General features: G+C 42.6%; 1 protein-coding gene across 6 annotated transcripts in view; it reads left to right on the top strand.

Moving 5' to 3' along the window:
* Positions 1–22,501, top strand: part of ANTKMT (adenine nucleotide translocase lysine methyltransferase) — a 603,385-nt gene that overhangs the window by 194,693 nt on the left and 386,191 nt on the right. For all 6 annotated transcript variants that reach the window (XM_069647010.1, XM_069647009.1, XM_069647007.1 and 3 more), the window contains exons 4-5: positions 1,779–1,919; positions 5,369–5,419. In XM_069647010.1, coding sequence (XP_069503111.1) covers positions 1,779–1,919; positions 5,369–5,419 — 192 coding nt within the window. The remainder of the gene's footprint in view (positions 1–1,778; positions 1,920–5,368; positions 5,420–22,501) is intronic.

Here is a 22,501-nt window from a genome sequence, read left to right as displayed (position 1 = left end):
AAAGTTCATCCAGTCACAGAAGACAATGACAAAGTTAAAAGACAATGGATGTTTACTGCAGTGTAAGGTGGAAGTACGTCATTGAGGGCGGGGTGTAGGGGTATCTATGAGGCAGGCATACAGAGAAGCAAGTGAGATATTAGTTAAGGTTCTGTAGAAGCCAGGTGAGAAAATAAAACATTGGGGAAAGGCACTTGGAGAAGAAAATGGTCAAAGCCAATTGCATTAATGGTCAGGGAAATATTTGAGAATTGGTGGGCAGAGGGGGCATAGCCCATTAGGAATTTGGGAGATGTCCTGAAAGGCTAGTGCCACTGAAGATATCGGAGCCATTATGAAGGAGACAAGAGTCTGCCAGGATCAAGAGGGGTTAGTCTGGTAATCTGCCTAAGATTAGTTCCCTTTGTTACAGTTTGAGGAAAGGCTGAGAAGTTCAGAACTACAATAGACACTTCGGTGCTGTAAATGTTTCTGCACAAAAGAACAACACTTTCATGTAGGGCCGCTCAGAGCAGTAGCACCAAGGAAATTAATACATGACCTTAACATGAACTACCCTGTTGGTTATCTCCTTATTGATGAGCATTCTAATTGGTCAGTATTATTCAATGGGATACAATTATCCTGCATCCATAGAGCACAGTATGTATGTGCTGTGGTGGAGAGAAGAGTCATGCTGTGTGGGCCTCCCCACAGCCAATCCTGTTCTCTGTAGACACACTGTTTCCATACACACAACCTGTCCAGAACCCAACTGAATTTGCAGCCCGACAATGGACCCATGCCTGTGCCAAACCTCAGCCCACAGCCTAGCCCCATGTGGAGCACAATGCCCAGCCAACTCCTAAACTGGAGCGCACTGCACATTGAGCCAGGCCAAATCTCATTCCTGACACTAGCTATGCCTGGAGCAAGCCCAGACATGTCTTGTCGCCTGCCAATGGGACCCAATCACAGGCCAATAGAGCCTAGACCCAATCCCATTCTAGGGCTGCACAGAGCTCTGCTTAAAGCATAGCAAACCAGCTTCTGAGGCTAGGGCCCAGCCCGTGCTGGTGCTCAGCAGAGAACCCAGCTACCATCCTATCCACCAAACCCAGAGCCCTGTCTGAAGCCTTTGTAGGACCATGAGTAAGGAAGACTACCAGTAAGTAGTTTTGGAACTACCCGTAAAGCGTTCCTTTCTTAAAGCAGTTGAAGAGGAATGAAAGACAAACTCTGTCACAGCCAGCACCCCACAGCACCCGCTAGGTCAAGAGAGCCCTTACAGCAGCCACGTTCACTTAAGCTATCCATGGATTCCCTCCCTCAGAATTCCTCAGCATGTTGATATCCTAGTTCCCAGCTGACCATAAGGCCTCACTTTGTTTAATCAAGCCTCTCTTATGAGCACACTTTGGTTGCTGTCCCACTAAGACCCTAAACCCATGGTCCCTTGCCAATAATTCCATGGTATGTGGACAGCTCCAAACCTCGTTAGACTGACACTTATAATTCTCATTTACTTGCTTTTTCTATGCTTTGTGGTCTAATGTGAATGGACCTTACCTATATCATGCTTCAGTGTTTGCACTCCCCTTCACTTTGTTACATATTACTCATTGGTGCTTTGAAACAATTATATTTTTAAATCTCATGCTGTTCAATATCAGTAAAATAAATCAAAATATAGTAGACCTTTTATTAGAGGCAGCTTACAGGAGTCGTGTGTTTGTATCAAGCTAATGTACTGACTTCTTTAGAATGTTCATGCATTTCGAATGTGCCTTTACTCCTAGGTACTGGAGGCCTGTAGACACGGTTTCCAGCCAGCAGTTGGCTACGAACTCAATCCCTGGCTGATCCGGCTATCCCGCTTCTATGCCTGGAGGGCGGGCTACAGCAGCGAGGTGTCCTATCTGCGCAGTGACTTGTGGAAGGTAAGTGACCACTGCGAACAAAGTGCACCACCTGAGCCATAACTATGGACCGTAATTAGCTCCTACACACAAAATGCTCTACCTCTGCCATGACCAGAGAGATTTTATGAAACCTTGTGGCCACCATCCATTGCATCAAGCTGAACCTGTATGTGTGTATTGAGGATTCCCCAGGACTCTTTTCTAACCCGAGCCTTGTAAATCAACTGTTTTATTGCATACCTTGAACCCCATCATGGTGGACGTGTAAACAAGTTGTCCAGATCCACAAATCTCTCAGGCACAAGTAGTATAACTGCAAAGCTGGGAAAGTAGGATCACAGGACGTAAGACAGTAGGGTCTGGCCAACCTCCACACACTCGAGTAGGGCACTAATTGCATTGGATAAAAATCCCCTCATTATATTTCTTGCCCGAAGTAGAGGGACAGGGTGACAATAAAGAGTGCATTCCTGTGACAAATTAAGGGTGCCTATCTTCTCATCAATCACAAGTCTATCTGGTCTCCTCCCTGGAGTTGGGGGAGGAAGAGTTTGCCTTGGCTTTAGAAGATTTAGAAGATGATGGATAGTGGGAGACCAAGAAGAAACCTAGAGACTCTTCTTCGCTGCAAAGCCCAACATCTCCTACAAGTCTAGCACCCGGCCTTGAGATGTCTCTAGAGAGGCTCCTGAAAGAGCTGACCAATTGCCAGCTGAAGCCAATCGGCAATCTGAGGCAATGGTATCCCAACCCATCTTGTCCACAACCTCACCATGCGGTCCAGCAGAAACATTGTTAAGGAGAAGATCTATGGGTACTCTTTACCAAATATGAACAGCTGGCGGAAACTGCAAAGCTGGAAAAAGAGCACTGGGAAATTGTGATGCTCCTCTCTTAGCCGGTGATCTATAAGCAGCCTATCAAGTCTTAAATCCTGCCAGCAAAGCTGATAAATTAAACTTAGATAGTTCAGGCTTTCCCTTCCATGTACCTGCAATTGCAGGACTTTGTGTAGAGCCTGCTAACTATAACAAAACACCCCTGAGAGGACAAAGCAGGACTGCGGGCAACGCTTGTGGGAGCTGCTGTAAACCTTGCTTCTGATCGAGGAAAGACCCAGTCTGGCAGGAGAAACAGACTCACACACCTTAGGACACCATACTACAGCAAGGCATTAGGAAGCAATCTTCGGGGCACAGGATGGACCCGCACACAAGTTGTCTCACCTGGCAATGTTGATGTCTGTCAGGAGGTGTACCAGTCAATAAGCCTGCTTATACTCCACACACCTGCCGCTCATCTCCCCCTTACCAAGTCATTTTCAAACCCTGTTACAGTATGTAGTGAGAAGAAGTCAAATAGGTTGTGTAGGAGTTGGGAGAAGGTTGTAGAGCGGAGTGAAGGAGAAGGGTCAAGCAAAGGATTAAAGGTAAAGAGGAGGAGGAAGGAATAGAGTAGTGGAAGAGAAGGATAGAGTAGCTAGAGAGAGATTAGAGCAGAAGAGAAATGAGTAGAGCGAGAACGTAGTGAAGGAGGAAGGTTGATTACCAAACAACCTATCTGCCCTTTGCCACCCCCAACCCCCAAAATATTCGATGAACGTTCACGTTATTTCGTACACGTTTAAATTGTAGGCTTTGAAATGCCTGGCGATGAAAGGACGTCATACTGATTATAGAGGAGCAGAGAAGGAGGAAGGAGTGGAGTGATTTACATGAGTGGAGGAGGAGGTGGAGCACAGAGACAGAGAGAGAGAAGGATGTGAAAGATCATAAGGGTAGAAAGGAGTGGAACCATTAAAGGGGTCAGAAAGGAATGAGGGAGCGAAAGAGGGTGATGTTGAACGGTGTCGAATGTGTGATTCTCATATAATCTGCATTGATTGCTGGCTTTTGCTAAGAGTTAAAGAAAAATGCTCCACACTTCAGGAACTGCGCCACAGTATTTTTATGGAAGCTGAAATTTATTGATTATAGTGTCCTTTTGGATAACACGTGTTTCGACACATCACTGTCTTTTTCAAATCAGGGCTAGTAACAAAACTATATTCCAAATCAAGATTTTCCAATTCGGTAGAATAGTGAACATTAAGAGGTCATTCAATAAACCAAGAAACGGAAATACAATCTGCCATCAGAGTGCCAGACCTGCCCAGTAAGTCCTGGATGGTCATTTGAACCCTATAACTGCTCGCTGCTCATGAGGTGCATGCAGTGTAAGTGATCAGCAATGGCCAGTGAGGTGCCCTGCATGCCCACGAACAGTTGGAAGGTAATACTTGCACTAGGGCCTTGGAAAGACAATTGAAATGTGATGGATCATTGTGATTGGCATCGACAAGTTAGAAATGTTTACACCGTCTTCTAAATAAGTACGAGGATGGGGTCCTTCCGGCCCCCGTACCAGTATCTGGCAAGATGGCTGCGATTCGGGGGGATCATTTTTCTCACAGAGGGGTTGGTGGTTGCAGGAGCAGAAGTAGCAGAATGTTAAGGAAGTGGAGGTAAAAGCACACTCCCTGCACTTCATGCAAAGCTCCCAAAACAGATTGGCTCCAACTTCTAAAGCAAGCTTCCCATCCTGCACTGGTAGAGAACACCTTGTGAATAAGAGGCTCAAGGTGTGCGCTATGAGTCGGGCTTCCATTTACTTCCACAGTAACCCACCTTTCATCATCCGCCTGGCTTATTATTATATGTGAATTGGGGGCCAGGGCTGTTCAAGATAATCACACTGAATCAAAGTCACAAAGCAGCTCTGAAGTAAATCATCAATTGTGTAGTATTTGGTCTACACTCCTCACCTCAACCCCATCCATCCGATAGGGTCACAGCCATCTCACCTGCTGCGTCACCAAATTCAAACGTCCAGTAAGGAGCATGGCCTATTCCCGATATGTCCATATTATACATCTCTGTTGATGGTTTTCTGTGACTTAAACTCATTGTTGCTTTGCCCTTGATGTCCATCCAGCATTTCTTTTTCCTCTAAGTAATATGTTTTATTTGAATGGCACATTACGCGTATTGGGAATGGGGAAAGAAGTGTTGGTAACGGAATTACTACCACTTTTCCTGCACTGCCATCCTACGATTTTGGTCCTGGAATGGGTGATTTACCTACAGTATTATGCTGGATTATGCTGGAAGTATTATGCTGGAAGTAAATCCACTTTCTGCGAAAAATCGGCACAATCGGTGTAATTACTGTGACTGTAATTCCGCCGGTGTTAATTCTGCCGAAATCCCCAATGGAGTCCTATAAATTAATGGTAAGCCAGCACCACAACTTGTAATCCGGTGTTAAATCCGTCGGACCATGTAGCAGTAACGGTAATTCCATTGGGTGGCATTCTGGCGGATTTACCACCGAAATGCCGCCCAATTAGTAATGAGAGTTATGTCAAAAACAGTAGAACATTTTCAGCATTTTTAACTTGTTAGTGACAATATCTTTTCTCCTCACAGGTCAGACTACATGACTGCAGCAACATCTCTGTGTTCCTTGCTCCAAGTGTGGTAAGTATGACTTTTTACTGCTCCTAGTAATATTACATGCTCTACTGGGGTCTACTACTCTGTGTTAAAGCATATAGTGCCAATGCAGAACCAAAGGCCTGGATTTACAACATAGAGACGTCAAACTGATTAGCTGGTTTTGGCAAATGGCACAAAACATGTTGCAACTAAAATAGCCCCATGGGGCTTTCGGTCCATTGTTACTGTAATCCCTGCTTCACAATTTGCCTGTACCACAGCTACCTGTAACATTATAGATCAAAAACTGCTTGCTTTGAAAAAGATAAAACGTTGCTCTAGCTATATACTAGCACACCAGTCCCCATCCATTACAGCCTGTGTTCCTCAAAAAGCATGTTCCTAAAGGTTTTGCCTTCTGGCCACTAGCATTATCTAATTGCATGTACCAGAGATTGTGTTTGAGGGTGGTGTTATGGTGAGAAGAAGGAACAAGAGTGCCTAAATTATCACAAAGGAGGAGCAGAATATTAATAAGTAACATACTTGCATGTAACATCTGCAGAACCTTCTAGCCCGTGGAGGCATCGGTTCTGGAACAGGCAATCCAAGAAAGAGACACAAACACACCTGCATACTTCAGCAGTAGACACATGCCCTCAGCAAGCTAAAGATGCTGCCTCATGCATAGAGGAAGTAGCTTGACTTCTCTCTCTCGAGAAGATATTCCTTTAAATTCAGTATGACCCGTAGAATAAAAAACGATCCACCTGGCAAAAGTAGCCATCAAGGCCATCGTACCAAGGTTGCTACATACGCGTGCAAGAAACAATGACGGGATCTTCTAAATTGCATTGTTCTCTCTAACTAAATCATCATGGCTGTAGCTGCAGCCACATTTTGCAAAGCTCACTCAGTGCTATTAGGGCTGTCTGAAGGACAAATATAGTGATTCCGATGAAAAGCAAACTAAACCTTCAAGAAAAATGAAAGCCAACTTTGGAAGGAGTACCTTATGTCTGTAGAACAAAGTAAAACCTTCAATCAAAATAGGTATACATCAAAGTAATAGTTAATGCATGATAAATTAAAGCAACACATTAAGATGCAACTGAGAAGAATGTTCTCAAACAATAGGTGGGGGAATGCCAATTAACCATCAACATCACATTCGCCTGCTTTCTTGTGCAAAGAAAAGGTGCCATGATGCCCGGTTAGAGAAGCCACACTAGCCAACCCATTATGTTTACAAGTGCCTGTCTTGATGCCAGGAGTTACTAGATGATACCTTAAGTCCGCGTAGAGTTGTGTCAAAATAAAAGGGCCTATACTAATAAACCTATTTCCAATCCTTACTTCTAAATACGAATAGTGTGGGAAGCAATGTTATGCGAAAGAAGTGTTCAAGAAATTATATGTCAGGATATTCGAGCCGTTGGCTTCCTTTCCCCACATTTTCAGCACGGGACAAGGTGGCAAACTCGAGCTTAGCACACACTCTGGCTTCTCTAGCATGACGATGCAGTTCAAAACGTCAACATCAGAGCCTTCTGTGCCAAAGTCTCTTTGCCAGTCAAAGTCTCTTATTTTAGAGGGCCTGATGTGACACAACACAAATAAAAGTTCCTTTCTTCTCAGGTTTTCACATGTACAACTTCTTGGGTGATTTACTGTTCATCCCGGGTCGCCATCCACCGGGCTCAGACCCACTTTAACACAAAACCTTCTACAGGTCTCCCTCCGCCAGGCTCAGACCTAATTTATCTACTTTTGCAAACTTTCTTTACTTTATCAAAATCGAAGACTTTTGACTGTGCACAGGATTTTGCCCGACCCGTCGCAGGATCACTTCAATTCACAATTCTTTGTTCTCTTCTTAATAGAACCCTTTTTAACTTTCACTTCTGCCGCTTCTCAGCTGGATACCTTACAGAGACCTTCAATTGAGCACCCATGTGGTTCCGGACCACTCTGTCAGAGGTATTGTATCTTGCTTTTAAAGTTCAATCACTCATCAGCAATTCAACTTTACTTGACATTGATATTTTATTTGTATCGTGCTCGTACACAAGTGTTTCAGAGCACGACGAGGCAAGGGAGGGGAACAAGGGAGAACAAAACAATGATCCTACTAGGCCCAGTGACATTGAGGACACGCAAATGCATGGGAGAGGGAAGGGGGAAAGTGCATGGGAGGGAGGGAGAAGTGGAAAGTGCTGGGCAATGAAATAAATAAAATAATTACAGTGGTAATGCAGCCAACAAGTGGCAAGTGCTAGGTTTAAGGCAGCAGATAGGGTGTGTCTGATAAGTGCAGAAAAATGGGGGGGGCACTGTAGGGTTACAGATACAGACCCAAATGCAAGGGATTTCCAGGAGGCAATGTGAGTGGGTGGCAGGGTGCAGAGATACCTGGGCCTGAAAAGTCAGAGGGGTAACCAAGTGCACTTGCGTCTTTTATCACACATGTTTTAACAATGTTCATTCCAGTGCTCGCCATACAATATTGCTGCTTGCAATCCTGGTTTCAACACACACCGGTCTTGTATCAGTCTCCCCAACTCACCGGCTGATGCTGCTTTGTTCTTGGAGCCAAGGACGGTACCATGGCAACTGCTGCTTCTTCCCGCCTTGATTATTGATGCGGGAGGGTCCCAGGTAACGCCGACACACAATGCAGGATTCTTCAGCCTGTTTCCTGGTCTGACGCTTTCTAATCTCGAGGGCTTTTGAAAGCAACGGTTCCTTATCGGAAAGGGCAAGGGAATTTCCCTCCTTACGATCCCCTCCTGTTTTGCTGTTGTTCCTCTTTTGTTCAGCTGACAGCTCAAAACTGTTATTTCCTCGTGTGCTTTGCTTCGCTCAGAGTTTGCTCTTGTGCTCTGCCTTTTATCTGTGTTGGGAAGCTTAATGCATGTCAGGAGTGTGTGATGGTCAGTAATGACCTGACCTCGCCTGACTATTGTGTTGGGACACGTCTAGATGCACTAAATTTATTTATTTATTTATTTTCAAGATTTTGAAATAATAAAAATATACATCACCAAAAGTTCAACAGAGTATAAAACACAACACTCTGCATTACTTAGGTAAGTAAATAAAAGCAATCCGAAGTATGTATAAATAATGAAACATCACAGACAATAGAAAACACATTTTTAACCTTTTTCAAAATATAATATCTAATCACAGCCTCACATATCGAAAATTCCATCATAGAACAATACAAAAAACATAAAGACATCTCACAGACTACACAAAACAGAACAAAAACAAGACTGGGGGAATCCTCAATTAATGCACACATACATTATCAGGTAGTCGGATCCAGTAGGAGCAACTAATCCTCAGATACACAGTCACCATATAAATCCATAAACGGCTTCCAAAGAGCTTGATACTTATCTTCCTTTCCTTGCCTCACAAACATCGTCAGCTCAAAGTTCGATAATACTAACAGATCATTAATCCAATTCTCTACTCTAGGCTTCTTCCTCGTCTTCCACACCATCAAGTACTTGCTTCACTGCAACTACAAGTGCTTTATCAACCCATTGTCCATATCGATGAGTAACCGCACAACGCCCCTTACCCGATAGAAGTAACACCTGCATAGGCGTCCTGGGAAAAACTATAGACAAGATCGCCTCCAGACTATCTAACATTCCCACCCAAAATTCTAACACCCGAGAACAATACCATAACATATGAATCAACGTTCCCTTCTCCTTCTCACATCCACAACACAAGTCATCACCAGCCAGTCCTAAATTATACATATGCAATGGAGTCCAATACAGATGACCTAACACTTTCAAATGAATCAATCTCAACCTGAGATCCAACCGACTTCTATACCCTACACCCCACATAGATTCCCACTCATTTTCCGTAACATCACAACCCAACTCCTGCTTCCAACTCTCCAATATTTTCCTTCCAGCATCAACATCCTTAGAACATACCGGCATCAAGCTAGTATAAGTGCATACCATCCGTGGCGACGACATAAGAATCCGACCACCCGCAGCTACCTCCTCCAATGGCCCTGTTAACATTGCCAATCTCTCACTCAATAGTGCTTTCAACTTCACAATGTCAGGCTGAGAGGTCCTGTGTCCGCGGAAGCTGCTGAACCCCCGACAATCCCCCTGAGATGTAATTCCCAGAACTAGATTTCAATTCAGCTCTGTAAACTACACCCCAAAGGGAAAGGGGGAAGTGGATAACAAAACAACACCAGGCAGACTGCGTCAAGGCTAACCAGAGCTGAACCTGCAGAGGATATAAGAATAGCAGATACAATTCCTTAATTTACTTACTTAACCTTATGAATGGGAAGACATTAATCCTTAACTAATAATGAACAAATCATACCTGGCTCTTCTCTTGAAATTTCTTAGAGAAGCTGATAAGAAGCTGAAAATCTCTCTTACTTGAGACACCTGAAATTCACAGCTACTTCTTACTTTAGGCAAATCTGGAAATCTTAGTTCATTGTCTTTTTTCCAAAATGCCCTGGAGGTCCAGTTAGATTGTTCTTAAAAATATTCTTTCTTTTTCTTTCAAACTTTTCAAACTATTTATAGTTATATTGAGTTTTAGAATCCTTGAAGAAAAAACACGTGTTAAACGCACACGCAGGTTATCTCCATTCAGATGAACGATGAACTTCACTTAGAAATCTTCCTGGTTGAAGAACACACGCAAAGAGTTCACTTACGAACAAATACACGCGATCAAAAGAATCCACACGCGCAAAAATCCACACGCGCAACAATGTTCTCGCGCGGAACACGTGAAATAAAAACACCCGCGCTTTTGAGTTCAAACGTGTCGAATTGATTCTCACGCGAAGGAACACTCGCGCTGGAAAACACACGCGTTCTTTATTCCACACGCGACGTATTGATTCTCACGCGAAAAACACCCGCGCTAGAAATCACACGCGCTCTTTAGTTCACACGCGACGTATAGCTTCTCGCGCCAAGAACACCCACGCTAGAAATCACACGCGCTCTTTAGTTCACACGCGACGTATAGCTTCTCGCGCTAAGAACACCCGCGCTAGAAATCACACGCGCTCTTTAGTTCACACGCGACGTATAGCTTCTCGCGCTAAGAACACCCGCGCTAGAAATCACACGCGCTCTTTAGTTCACACGCGACGTATAGCTTCTCGCGCTAAGGTGCACCCGCGCTCTGAAACCCACGCGCATTTAAAATCGCACGCGACAAACTGCTTCTCGCGCTCGGAACACCCGCGCTAGAAAACACACGCTCAATCCGGGAGTTCAAAAGTTCTAGTACAAACACAACTTTTCACGAATTTTCAAGGAGAATGTCATTATGATGAACAGAGTAACAGTACAAATAAAGTCACTTATCTCCTGAGCGAATTCAAAAGGATCTTCTGCTTTTCCTGTCTTCAAAAACGAATTCCTGCCAACTGATAGCTTCTCCTGTAACCCCCAAGAAAGTAGCCGCTCAACTGCTGACGCCTGAAGGATAAAATCCACCAGGCCTAAGACTAAAGCAGGAGCAGCCACTAAACACGTTCTCTCAGATGGGGTTTTGATGATGAAAGGCACAGAGTGACAGTTTAGAATGTTCATTGTTGTTCTGCATTGTCTTCTAACCAATCAGAGCTGTCACTGGGAGGCTCCATTTTGCCTTGGGTCAGAACCAGGATTCTGAATCAGCAAGTTAAGGCCTAACCAACTATAATAGAAAACTTCCCACCCACACAAAGCTAATCTGAAAAGGATAAACAAAGAGAAATAATGAGAAGGAAACTTGAATAAGGGAAGGAAACCTGACAGTACCCCCCTCCTAATGCCCAGTCTCTGGGCTTATCTTATGTGGATTTTTAGCGTGAAACTTAGCAACTAAACGGGGGGCATGTACATCAACTGAATCTTCCCATGATCGTTCCTCTGGTCCATATCCCTCCCAATCAATCAAATACTGTAACCTTCCCCTCACTTTCCTGGAATCCAAAATTTGTTTAACCACAAATTCCTCAGATGAATCCTCCAAAATCACAGGGAAAGGTGGTGTTCTAAATCTAGTTCCTGAACAAACTGGTTTTAAAAGACTAACATGGAAAGTAGGATGTACCTTCAACTGCTTGTTTAATTTCAATCTTACTGCCACAGGGTTGATGATTCTCTCTACCTCAAAAGGGCCTACAAATCGTGGACTAAACTTATTCTTCCCCTTAATTTTCAGGTACCGGGTAGAAAGCCAAACTAAGTCTCCCACCTTATATTCAGGACCAGCCTTTCTTCTCAAATCTGCACACCTTTTATATTTCAACTTATTTTCTCCCAGAACCTTTTTTGCTCTATCCAAGTTATTTTTCATTATCAACAAATGATCTTCCACTCTAGGATTCCCTGAATCCTCCAACACCTCAAAACTCAGAAAGCGAGGATGAAACCCACGACCCAAAAAGAAAGGGGACATAGAAGTAGCATCTTTTCCACAATTGTTGTAAGAGAATTCTGCCAACCACACCAAATCCACCCATTCCTCTCTAGCTTGTAAATAACACCTTAAAAACTTCTCCAATTCTTGATTTACTCTCTCCACTTGTCCATTACTCTCCGGATGATACCCAGAAGTCAAACTAACTTCCACCCCAAGTTTCTTACAGAAGGCCCTCCAGAATTTTGAAATACATTGAGATCCCCTGTCAGAGATAACTTGACTTGGGAGTCCATGTAGTCGAACTACACCTTGCAAAAAACTATGAGCCAGTTTTTCCGCGGTAACCTCTCCCTCCATTGGTAAAAAATGTGCTTCTTTAGTAAGAAGATCGACCACAACAAGAATGGTAGTACAACCCTTATCTTGAGGGAGATCAACTATGAAATCCATAGAAATTGTGTGCCAAGGACGAGGAGGAACAGGTAACGGCTCCAATAAACCATGCGGCTTCCCAACTTGACTTTTCGCTTGTGCACAGACTACACAAGTTTTAACAAAGTTCAATGTGTCTTGGCGAATTTTTTCCCACCAAAAATTCCTTCGAACCAATTCCAGAGTTTTTCTGAAACCAGGATGTCCTGATAAAATGGATTCATGACAATTTCTCAAAACCTTTTCTCTTAACTCATCAGTAGGTACATAAAGCTTGTTATCAAAAAAAGGAAGATCGTCTTTCAAACTTCTGGCTGGATCCAGTCTCACCCACTCCTCCATCTGCAAGGACATATTTTGACGAACTTCATTCAAAAAAATCCATTTCTTTAATGGCTCCAGCTATCAAAAAACGGTCTGGAGCAATTATAGGTTCTGGTTCTAGAATCTCTTTCTCCTCACTTCCAGGAAATTGGCGAGATAACGCATCAGCTTTTTTGTTCTGACTTCCGGGTTTAAAAGTCACAATGAAATCATAATCTGCAAAGAATAAAGACCAACGAAGTTGTCGTGGAGACAAAGTTCTTGCAGATTTTAAAAACAATAAATTTCGGTGATCAGTAAGGACCGTTACTGTATGTCTTGCTCCTTTTAAAAAATGTCTCCATTCTTCAAAAGCGGACTTTATTGCTAATAGTTCACGATCAGCAATTATGTAGTTCACTTCAGCAGCAGAAAACCTCCTAGAAAAGAATGCAACTGGATGTATTTGACCAGTAGTTTCATTCCTTTGAGAAAGCACCGCCCCCAACGCTAAATTTGAAGCGTCCGCCTCCACAAAAAAAGGTTTAGAAAGATCTGGATGAATTAGAATTGGACTAGAAGTAAATCTTTGTTTTAACTCTTGAAAAGCTTTTTCTGCTTCAAGGTCCCAGTCAAATTTCACTCCTTTTTTCAAAAGTCTCGTTATAGGAGCAACCAGCCGAGAAAAACCTTCTATAAATCTCCTATAAAAATTGGCAAACCCTAAGAAACTTTGTATTTCCTTAACCTTAGTAGGAGAGGGCCATTCAAGAACTGCTTGCACTTTTTTAGGATTCATTTCTAAACCCTTAGGTGAAATTATAAAACCTAAAAACTCCACAGAATCTGTATGGAATTGACTTTTTTCCAATTTGGCAAACAAATGATTTTCTCGCAACTTTTGTAAAACTAAGCGCACATGTTTCTGATGTTGATCCAGGTCAGAAGAGAAAATCAAAATATCATCGATATAAACGACAACAAAAATATCCAAGTATTCTCTAAAAACCTCATCAATGAAAAATTGGAAAGCCGCTGGAGCATTACATAGACCGAATGGCATAACTTGATATTCAAACAGCCCAAACCTGGTCTTAAACGCTGTCTTCCATTCGTCCCCTTCCTGCACACGTACAAGATGGTAAGCTCCTCTCAAATCTAATTTAGAGAAAATATTTGCTCCTTGTATTTGATTAAGCATTTCCGAGATGAGAGGAAGAGGATACCGGTTCTTAACCGTGACTTTGTTAACTGCTCGATAATCTATGCAAGTTCTAAGCGTGCCATCCGGTTTTGGTACAAAAAATAAAGGAGAGGCCGCCGGTGACTTAGAATGACGAATAAACCCTTTGGCCAAATTTTCCGACAAATATTCTTTCAAATAATCATTCTCTTTCTCAGTAAGAGCATATACCCTACTACTAGGCAAAATTGTTCCTGGCTCCAGTTCAATTTTACAATCAAAGGGCCTATGGGGTGGTAATTCTCCTGCCACTTTCTCATCAAATACGTCCCAAAAATCTTTGTAACACTGGGGAAGTTGACCCACTACAGCTCCCACATCATGACATCCAATTCCAGTCTCAGCCAGAAAACTAGACACGGAATTACTTTGTTTTACATCTTCCTCTAAGAGACTTCCTGAAAAGCAATTCTCTTTACAAAAATCGGACTGCATGTCAATTGTCCTAGCACTCCAATCAATCAGGGGATTATGGAGAGTAAGCCAAGGCATGCCCAAGATAATCTTCAACAAAGGGGCTTCAAGTAACTCAAACGAAATTATCTCTCTGTGACCTCCTGATAACTCCAAAGTTAAAGAACCAGTTCTATGCGTAATAGGACCAGAAGATAAACACGTACCATCAACAGCCCTAGCCTGCTCTACAACCTCCTTCTGAATAATTGGAATTCCCAAAGATTTTGCCAGACCCCAATCCATGAAATTCCCAGTCGCACCAGAGTCAAGCATTACAGGACCATTTCCCTTACACTCCAACTCAAAAAATAAGGATACATTTATGGTTATATGAGGAACCGCTGTCTGCACCGTATTGGCAATATGTTGTACCTTGACTGCTGAGGAAGAAGTCTTCTTGGGAGTGTAAGGACAGTTTCCTAAAAAGTGCCCACCTCTTCCACAGTATAAACACAGATTATTATCTCTCCTCCTAGTCTTTTCTTCCACTGTTAAAGGGCCTCTGATTCTAGGAGATGGATTATTCCCTTTGGGTCTACTCTCTACTTTAGGTCTATCTACTCTAACTAGAGACTTTACATCACTCTGACAATGACGCCTCTCTGCCTTCCTTTCACTCAAACGAAAGTCCAATTGAATAACCAAATCAATCAGACCTTCACAAGTAGAAGGGCGTTCAACTACTCCAGACAATGCATCCTTTAACTCATCTCTAAGTCCCCGATAAAACAACGAGTCCTGTTTAACCTCGGGCCACTTGCTTTCTAACACTAGGGACTTAAATTGTGTTATATAAGCAATCAACTCTCTATTACCTTGTTTTAATTCTAAAAGTTCACCATCCACTTCCAGAGATAACTGTCTTCTATCAAACATCTTTCGGAATATCTCTAAAAAACTGGTATAATTTCCTAAAACCGCACTCTTTTGACTCACCAACAACCCAGCCCAAGCAGATGCCTCCCCAGAAAGATATGACAACATAAAAGTTATCTTAGAAGCATCCGATGGAAATAATTCTGGTCTACTCATAAAATGTAATTCACATTGCGTCAAAAACACCCTAAACCTCTTGGAATCCCCATGATAACGTTCTGGAGGCGCCAAAGGAACGGGCATAATTATACTCCTTACCCCTTCTGCCACTGGAGGCGCCCGTTGTATTTGTGGTAACTGATCTTTTCTTTCTAACTCAGGTGGAGAACCTGTGCCCCCTGAAACCTCATCCTCTCTCCTTTTCACCCCTCTTTTGAATTTGTGTAACTTTAACACTCAAGTCATCCACCTTTTGACTAAGTAAGGCATTTTCCTCCCGTAACTCTCTGATCAAAGATCCTAACATCTCCATGGATTCGTCGGGGTTCATGACAGCTCGGGCGGACTAAATTATTGGCCTTTCATTCTGTCAGGCTGAGAGGTCCTGTGTCCGCGGAAGCTGCTGAACCCCCGACAATCCCCCTGAGATGTAATTCCCAGAACTAGATTTCAATTCAGCTCTGTAAACTACACCCCAAAGGGAAAGGGGGAAGTGGATAACAAAACAACACCAGGCAGACTGCGTCAAGGCTAACCAGAGCTGAACCTGCAGAGGATATAAGAATAGCAGATACAATTCCTTAATTTACTTACTTAACCTTATGAATGGGAAGACATTAATCCTTAACTAATAATGAAAAAATCATACCTGGCTCTTCTCTTGAAATTTCTTAGAGAAGCTGATAAGAAGCTGAAAATCTCTCTTACTTGAGACACCTGAAATTCACAGCTACTTCTTACTTTAGGCAAATCTGGAAATCTTAGTTCATTGTCTTTTTTCCAAAATGCCCTGGAGGTCCAGTTAGATTGTTCTTAAAAATATTCTTTCTTTTTCTTTCAAACTTTTCAAACTATTTATAATTATATTGAGTTTTAGAATCCTTGAAGAAAAAACACGTGTTAAACGCACACGCAGGTTATCTCCATTCAGATGAACGATGAACTTCACTTAGAAATCTTCCTGGTTGAAGAACACGCGCAAAGAGTTCACTTACGAACGAATACACGCGATCAAAAGAATCCACACGCGCAAAAATCCACACGCGCAACAATGTTCTCGCGCGGAACACGTGAAATAAAAACACCCGCGCTCTTGAGTTCAAACGTGTCGAATTGATTCTCACGCGAAGGAACACTCGCGCTGGAAAACACACGCGTTCTTTATTCCACACGCGACGTATTGATTCTCACGCGAAAAACACCCGCGCTAGAAATCACACGCGCTCTTTAGTTCACACGCGACGTATAGCTTCTCGCGCCAAGAACACCCACGCTAGAAATCACACGCGCTCTTTAGTTCACACGCGACGTATAGCTTCTCGCGCTAAGAACACCCGCGCTAGAAATCACACGCGCTCTTTAGTTCACACGCGACGTATAGCTTCTCGCGCTAAGAACACCCGCGCTAGAAATCACACGCGCTCTTTAGTTCACACGCGACGTATAGCTTCTCGCGGTAAGGTGCACCCGCGCTCTGAAACCCACGCGCATTTAAAATCGCACGCGACAAACTGCTCCTCGCGCTCGGAACACCCGCGCTAGAAAACACACGCTCAATCCGGGAGTTCAAAAGTTCTAGTACAAACACAACTTTTCACGAATTTTCAAGGAGAATGTCATTATGATGAACAGAGTAACAGTACAAATAAAGTCACTTATCTCCTGAGCGAATTCAAAAGGATCTTCTGCTTTTCCTGTCTTCAAAAACGAATTCCTGCCAACTGATAGCTTCTCCTGTAACCCCCAAGAAAGTAGCTGCTCAACTGCTGACGCCTGAAGGATAAAATCCACCAGGCCTAAGACTAAAGCAGGAGCAGCCACTAAACACGTCCTCTCAGATGGGGTTTTGATGATGAAAGGCACAGAGTGACAGTTTAGAATGTTCATTGTTGTTCTGCATTGTCTTCTAACCAATCAGAGCTGTCACTGGGAGGCTCCATTTTGCCTTGGGTCAGAACCAGGATTCTGAATCAGCAAGTTAAGGCCTAACCAACTATAATAGAAAACTTCCCACCCACACAAAGCTAATCTGAAAAGGATAAACAAAGAGAAATAATGAGAAGGAAACTTGAATAAGGGAAGGAAACCTGACACACAAACCTATTCAGTTCCCTCTCTGCTAAATGAAACATCCTCTGCAACTCCTCGAATGACAATATATGGCCATCACGCATCACATCCTTGATACATAAAATCCCTTTCGAGACCCAACTTCTCCAACATAAGGGCTTATTGGCAATTTGCAAGCTCAGATTAAGCCAAATAGAGGCTCCATAGTGTAAGTACAAGTTCCCCTGTAAAGGACTCAACCACCAAACCAAAACTTCTTTAGTCACAGTAATAGGCGGTAGTTTACTACCCCTCCCAGGCAGATGTCCCATTGAGGTAATAGCATGTAACAGAAAACCATTCAATTTATATCTTTCAATTAGTACCCAAAAGGGCTCTGGCCCACTCCCCCCTGAAAAATAGTATGCTGCCTTTTTCAAAATAAACCCTTTATAGTAACGTTCCAAATCTGGGTATCCAAAGCCTCCGCATTTTGTACTACGCATCAAAATAAACTTTGGAATCTTAGGTCTCTTCTTATCCCCCCACAGAAAGTTTTGAAAAACTCGATCAATTCTAGTCAGCATCTTTTTCGAAAATTTCAAAGGCAAAGATTGTACAACATAAAGTACCTTTGGCAACAGAGTCATCTTAATAGCGTTGACTTTAGCCCAAATCCCCATCTGTAATCGTTGCCACCTTCTAATATCCTTACTCAAGGTAGCCACCAATATTTCAACATTGAAATCCACCATTCTTTTGACATCCCTAGTCAGATAAACACCAAAATATTTCACATGAGATGTAGTCCATTTACAATGCCAATCCAGAAAATAATCACGCACACAAATTCTAGCGATTGGAAACACCTCTGTTTTGTCCCAATTAATTTTATGTCCCGATAACTTACCCACCCTATCAAAGATACTTTTCAGAACTACACTACCTCTCTCAGGATCTGTAAGAACCACCACCATGTCATCTGCATATGAAAGACCTTTAACTTCCATCTGACCAAATTTTAGACCCCTAATACCTCGTTCCCCACGTATATATGCCAACAATGGCTCCAAAACAAGATTGAACAAGTAGGGTGACAACGGGCATCCCTGCCTAGTCCCTCTAGTTAACCCAAAGGCCTCAGACAAAACACTGTTTACCCAAATCCTTGCCTTGGCACCACACTGAAGACAACTGATTATCCCTAGAAATCCACTCCCAAATCCCATCTGCCTCATCATAAACTGTAAAAATCTCTAACTCACTCTATCAAACGCTTTCTCCGCATCCATAAAAATCAAAGCAGCGTCCGACAGATCCTCCTGTTTTAAACTCATTATATCAATGAAAGTCCTGATATTATCATACCCATGTGTGTTCCGCCAAAACACCACTTGGGATGTATGAATCAATTTCCCTATACAGATTTTCAACCTATTAGCCATAACCTTGGCAAATATCTTCACATCCACATTCAGTAATGAAATGGGTCGATAATTGCTACAATTGTTCCGATCTTTCCCCTCTTTCGGTATCAAGGTACTCATTGCCTCACACATCGACTGACACAGATCAACTTCATGTACAAACATATTAAATAACCTACATAAAGTAGGAGCTAAATAAGTTCCACATTTCCTGTAAAACTCTACAGGAATACCATCCATTCCCGGAGATTTACCTACTCCAAGTTACTCGATAGCCCGTAAAATCTCATCCATCTCAATATCCATTTCTACCTCCCTGCTTTCCTCCAACGTTAACTTTGGAAGATCCAAATTCATAAAGAAATCTTCCAATTCCACTTGAGACGGTAATACATCCTCTGAATACAAATTCTCATAAAATCCCTTAAAATACTTACAAATATCGACATTCTTCACCACCACATCGCCATGCTCATTCACAAGACTTTGAACAAATGGTTTCTCCATTATACCCTTCAATCTACTAGCAAGTAGTCTCCCACTCTTATCCCCACATTCCCAAAATGTCTGCTTTGTATAAAAAATGCCCATCTCAGTCAATAGGTCAGTCTTACTATCCAACAACTTCCGAGCTTGTAACATCTCCATTTTATCCTTAACCATACCTGACTGCGCATACATTTGTTGCAAATCTGACAGCCTATCTTCCATACATTTCAATTCACTCAAATGTTTATTTTTCAAGTTTGCAGTTTTATTTATAAATTCCCCTCTTAATACAGCCTTAAAACCATCCCACACCACGCTGAAGTCCGCCGACCCTTCATTCTCTTCAAAATACCTCTCCATTAACATCTGGATACTGTCACAAATCTCCCTATCATCCAAAACCCCTACCCTAAGATGCCACCTAATAAATGCGTGAATTTCTCGATCCATAATGACCTACACGTCCACAAGATCATGGTCCGAGATCTGCCTTTCCCTTATATGCACAGCAATTGGTTTATCCAATAATGTATCAGTCACCAAAATATAATCTATCCTAGAAAACGTATCGTCCACTGGAGAATAAAATGTATATTCCCTCGAAGAAGGATGAACCTCCCTCCAGGTATCCACTAAACTGAACTTCTGCAAGAAGAAATTAAACTCTTTATAAACACCAAAATTAGTGTACTTATTTTATAATCTCTAACGCAATTAAAGTCCCCCCCTAAAATAATCATCTCTCCATGCATTTCACGGAGTAAACGTGAAATGTCCTCAAAGAAGAACTTGCTCGGCGAACACGGTCCATATATACACCCCAACGTGATTTTCTTACCACAACACTGGATATCAATAAAAATCATCCGTCCCTCTCCATCCATTACCACTTTATCAACACTGAATTGCAAACCTTTCCTAAATAAGATGCTCAACCCTCTTGATTTAGACAAATAACAATTAGAAAACTGTCTACGAAATCTCAAATTAAGTAAAAGATGATTGCTTCATTCACCAGATGTGTCTCCTGCAAGAACACAACATCCGCTCTTGCTCTCCACAGTTTCGCCATAACTTTCCTACGCTTACGTGGGCAATTCAAACCCTTGACATTCCAAGTCAGTGCCGACAGCGTGCCCATCTCCCTAAAGTAATCTACTCAAAAGATTAAACAATCTTAAACAGTATTGCATAGTGCTCTGTCATAGATTGAACAAGAAAGCACTGAATCTAACAAGGATATATATATACCTAAGAATCCAACATCCCAATCCACCATCATACTCAATTGAGGATCCCCAAAAACAAACAACCCACAAAGACAAAACAAAACACACAAATATAAACCATCAAAGAACAAACCCACTTTAGTATCCAGATGCAACCTCCAGATTTCACATGAGTGCACATCCCTCCCGCAAATAGCACATTCCAACCCATCTCCTCCAGGATCCTAGCCCACAAAACTAGTATCACCATTAAATTCCTTCTCTTCAAACAAAACCTCTACTTAAACTAACAAATTGAACCCTCCAAGTAATCCCTCAACACCCTCCTAACATAGTGCATCCACAGAAGCATAAGTACTACATACAATATGCAGCATCAAAAGGACAAAATAACAGTATTACCCTTTACTAAAATAATAAAAATTCCCCACCACACTAAGTTAGATAATGTCTAAGCCAACAACAGAACAAATGCATATTCTCAAATATATGCCAGACAACTCAATCCAAATCCAAAATGCCTAAACATCCCTCACACCCATCCCAATCCCAGAAGCCCATAGCCAGATCATGAGAAAACAGATCGTGTCCAAGCAACAACTAAATAGCAAACATCCAAACACATCAAGTACTTGCACACAGAACCACCAAAACACGTCATCCACCCGACATACATCTGGAGCCCACAGCCCAAAATTGTATCAATGAATCATTACCACCACACTTTCGCCTGGGCCGGGTCCCCCGTATTTAAATAATAACCTCCCACTCAAATCCACACCCCCGTACATACATCGTCAGACAGTCCACTGCAGATAATCATATTACAATCAAAGCAAAACAGACAACTTCACATTGTACCATAGAAATAAGTTACTAAAGACAAGACCACATCTATTGAGACCCAATAATAATTAATACATTTCTATTGAACAACCACTGCCTCTGCAACATCCTGTTGCACCACATATATGTAATGAAAATGCAGATCACGAGACATCCAGTACTATATATCACATCAATTTCAAAGTCTCCAAATATCAATTTGCATACACAGTTTGGTCATAAATAGTTTAAAACAATCTGGAGTGCAAGTTTAAAAAGAAAAAAAGTCACTGCATTATGTAGTCACAATAGCCTGTTTCCATGTCCAATGCCAGTGTCCAATAATTGTTGAGCCTGCAGGCATGCCATCATGCCAGGCTAAGTGGCATGGAGGCAGGTTATACCCCCAAGCAATCGTAAAGAGGCCCAATAAGGCCTGCAACAAAATGCACTAGACATAAAATGCCTGAAGATATGGCTATTACTCCAAATCTACCCAACGCTCCCACCGCATCAAAGAGATAGCATCTGTACACCAAAGAGGGGCACATTGTAACGCTCACTTGATTCTCGCAGAGGCGCCGGTCTTGACTGGGCAACTACCGTATCTTCAAAAGTGATGTGCACCACCCGGTTGGCTCTTTGGGCTGGACCTCTGTGCACTGTATGCCTGACTCGAAGAGTAAGATGTCTTAGGTAAGTGAACGCCGAGCTCTCCATCTGCCTCGGGGCAGGGTGCTGTAACCAGTTTCTTCACTGGATAGGTAGCGCGGGCCTCTTGACTTCAGAGGACTGCTGTCCGTCGTTTACTTCACGAACGGTGAGTTCCGAATATTTCAAATGTCTTTAAAAGTCTTTTGTAATGCTGTCTCTTATTTTGCAGGGTTCCGGCGATGGCGGTTGACTGGCTGAAGTGAGTTGAGGATGGACCCGTATGCGGAATAGAAGCGCCTGGAAGCGCGTAAGTAAGCGCTTGTTGCTTGCTTCACGATGCGCACTAACTGTCCTTTTATTTTGCAGGTACCAGTTCGGAGCTGCTGAAGGATGCCGGAATGCCCACTGAGTTCGGCGTGGATGGAGTAATGGCACGTGAGTATTGAACGTTACCCAATGTCTTTAAACGCACCTTCTTTTGTCTTACAGATGCGGGATGCAGCGCCGAAGGCCTCCGGAGCGTGCGAAGAGTTGGTAAGCTTTTGTCTTT

Source organism: Ambystoma mexicanum, chromosome 2q (assembly GCF_040938575.1).
Source record: "Ambystoma mexicanum isolate Mex_15411 chromosome 2q, UKY_AmexF1_1, whole genome shotgun sequence".
NCBI lineage: Eukaryota > Metazoa > Chordata > Amphibia > Caudata > Ambystomatidae > Ambystoma > Ambystoma mexicanum.
Note: the sequence above shows the minus strand (reverse complement) of the source record. Positions and strands in the feature narration are given on the sequence as shown.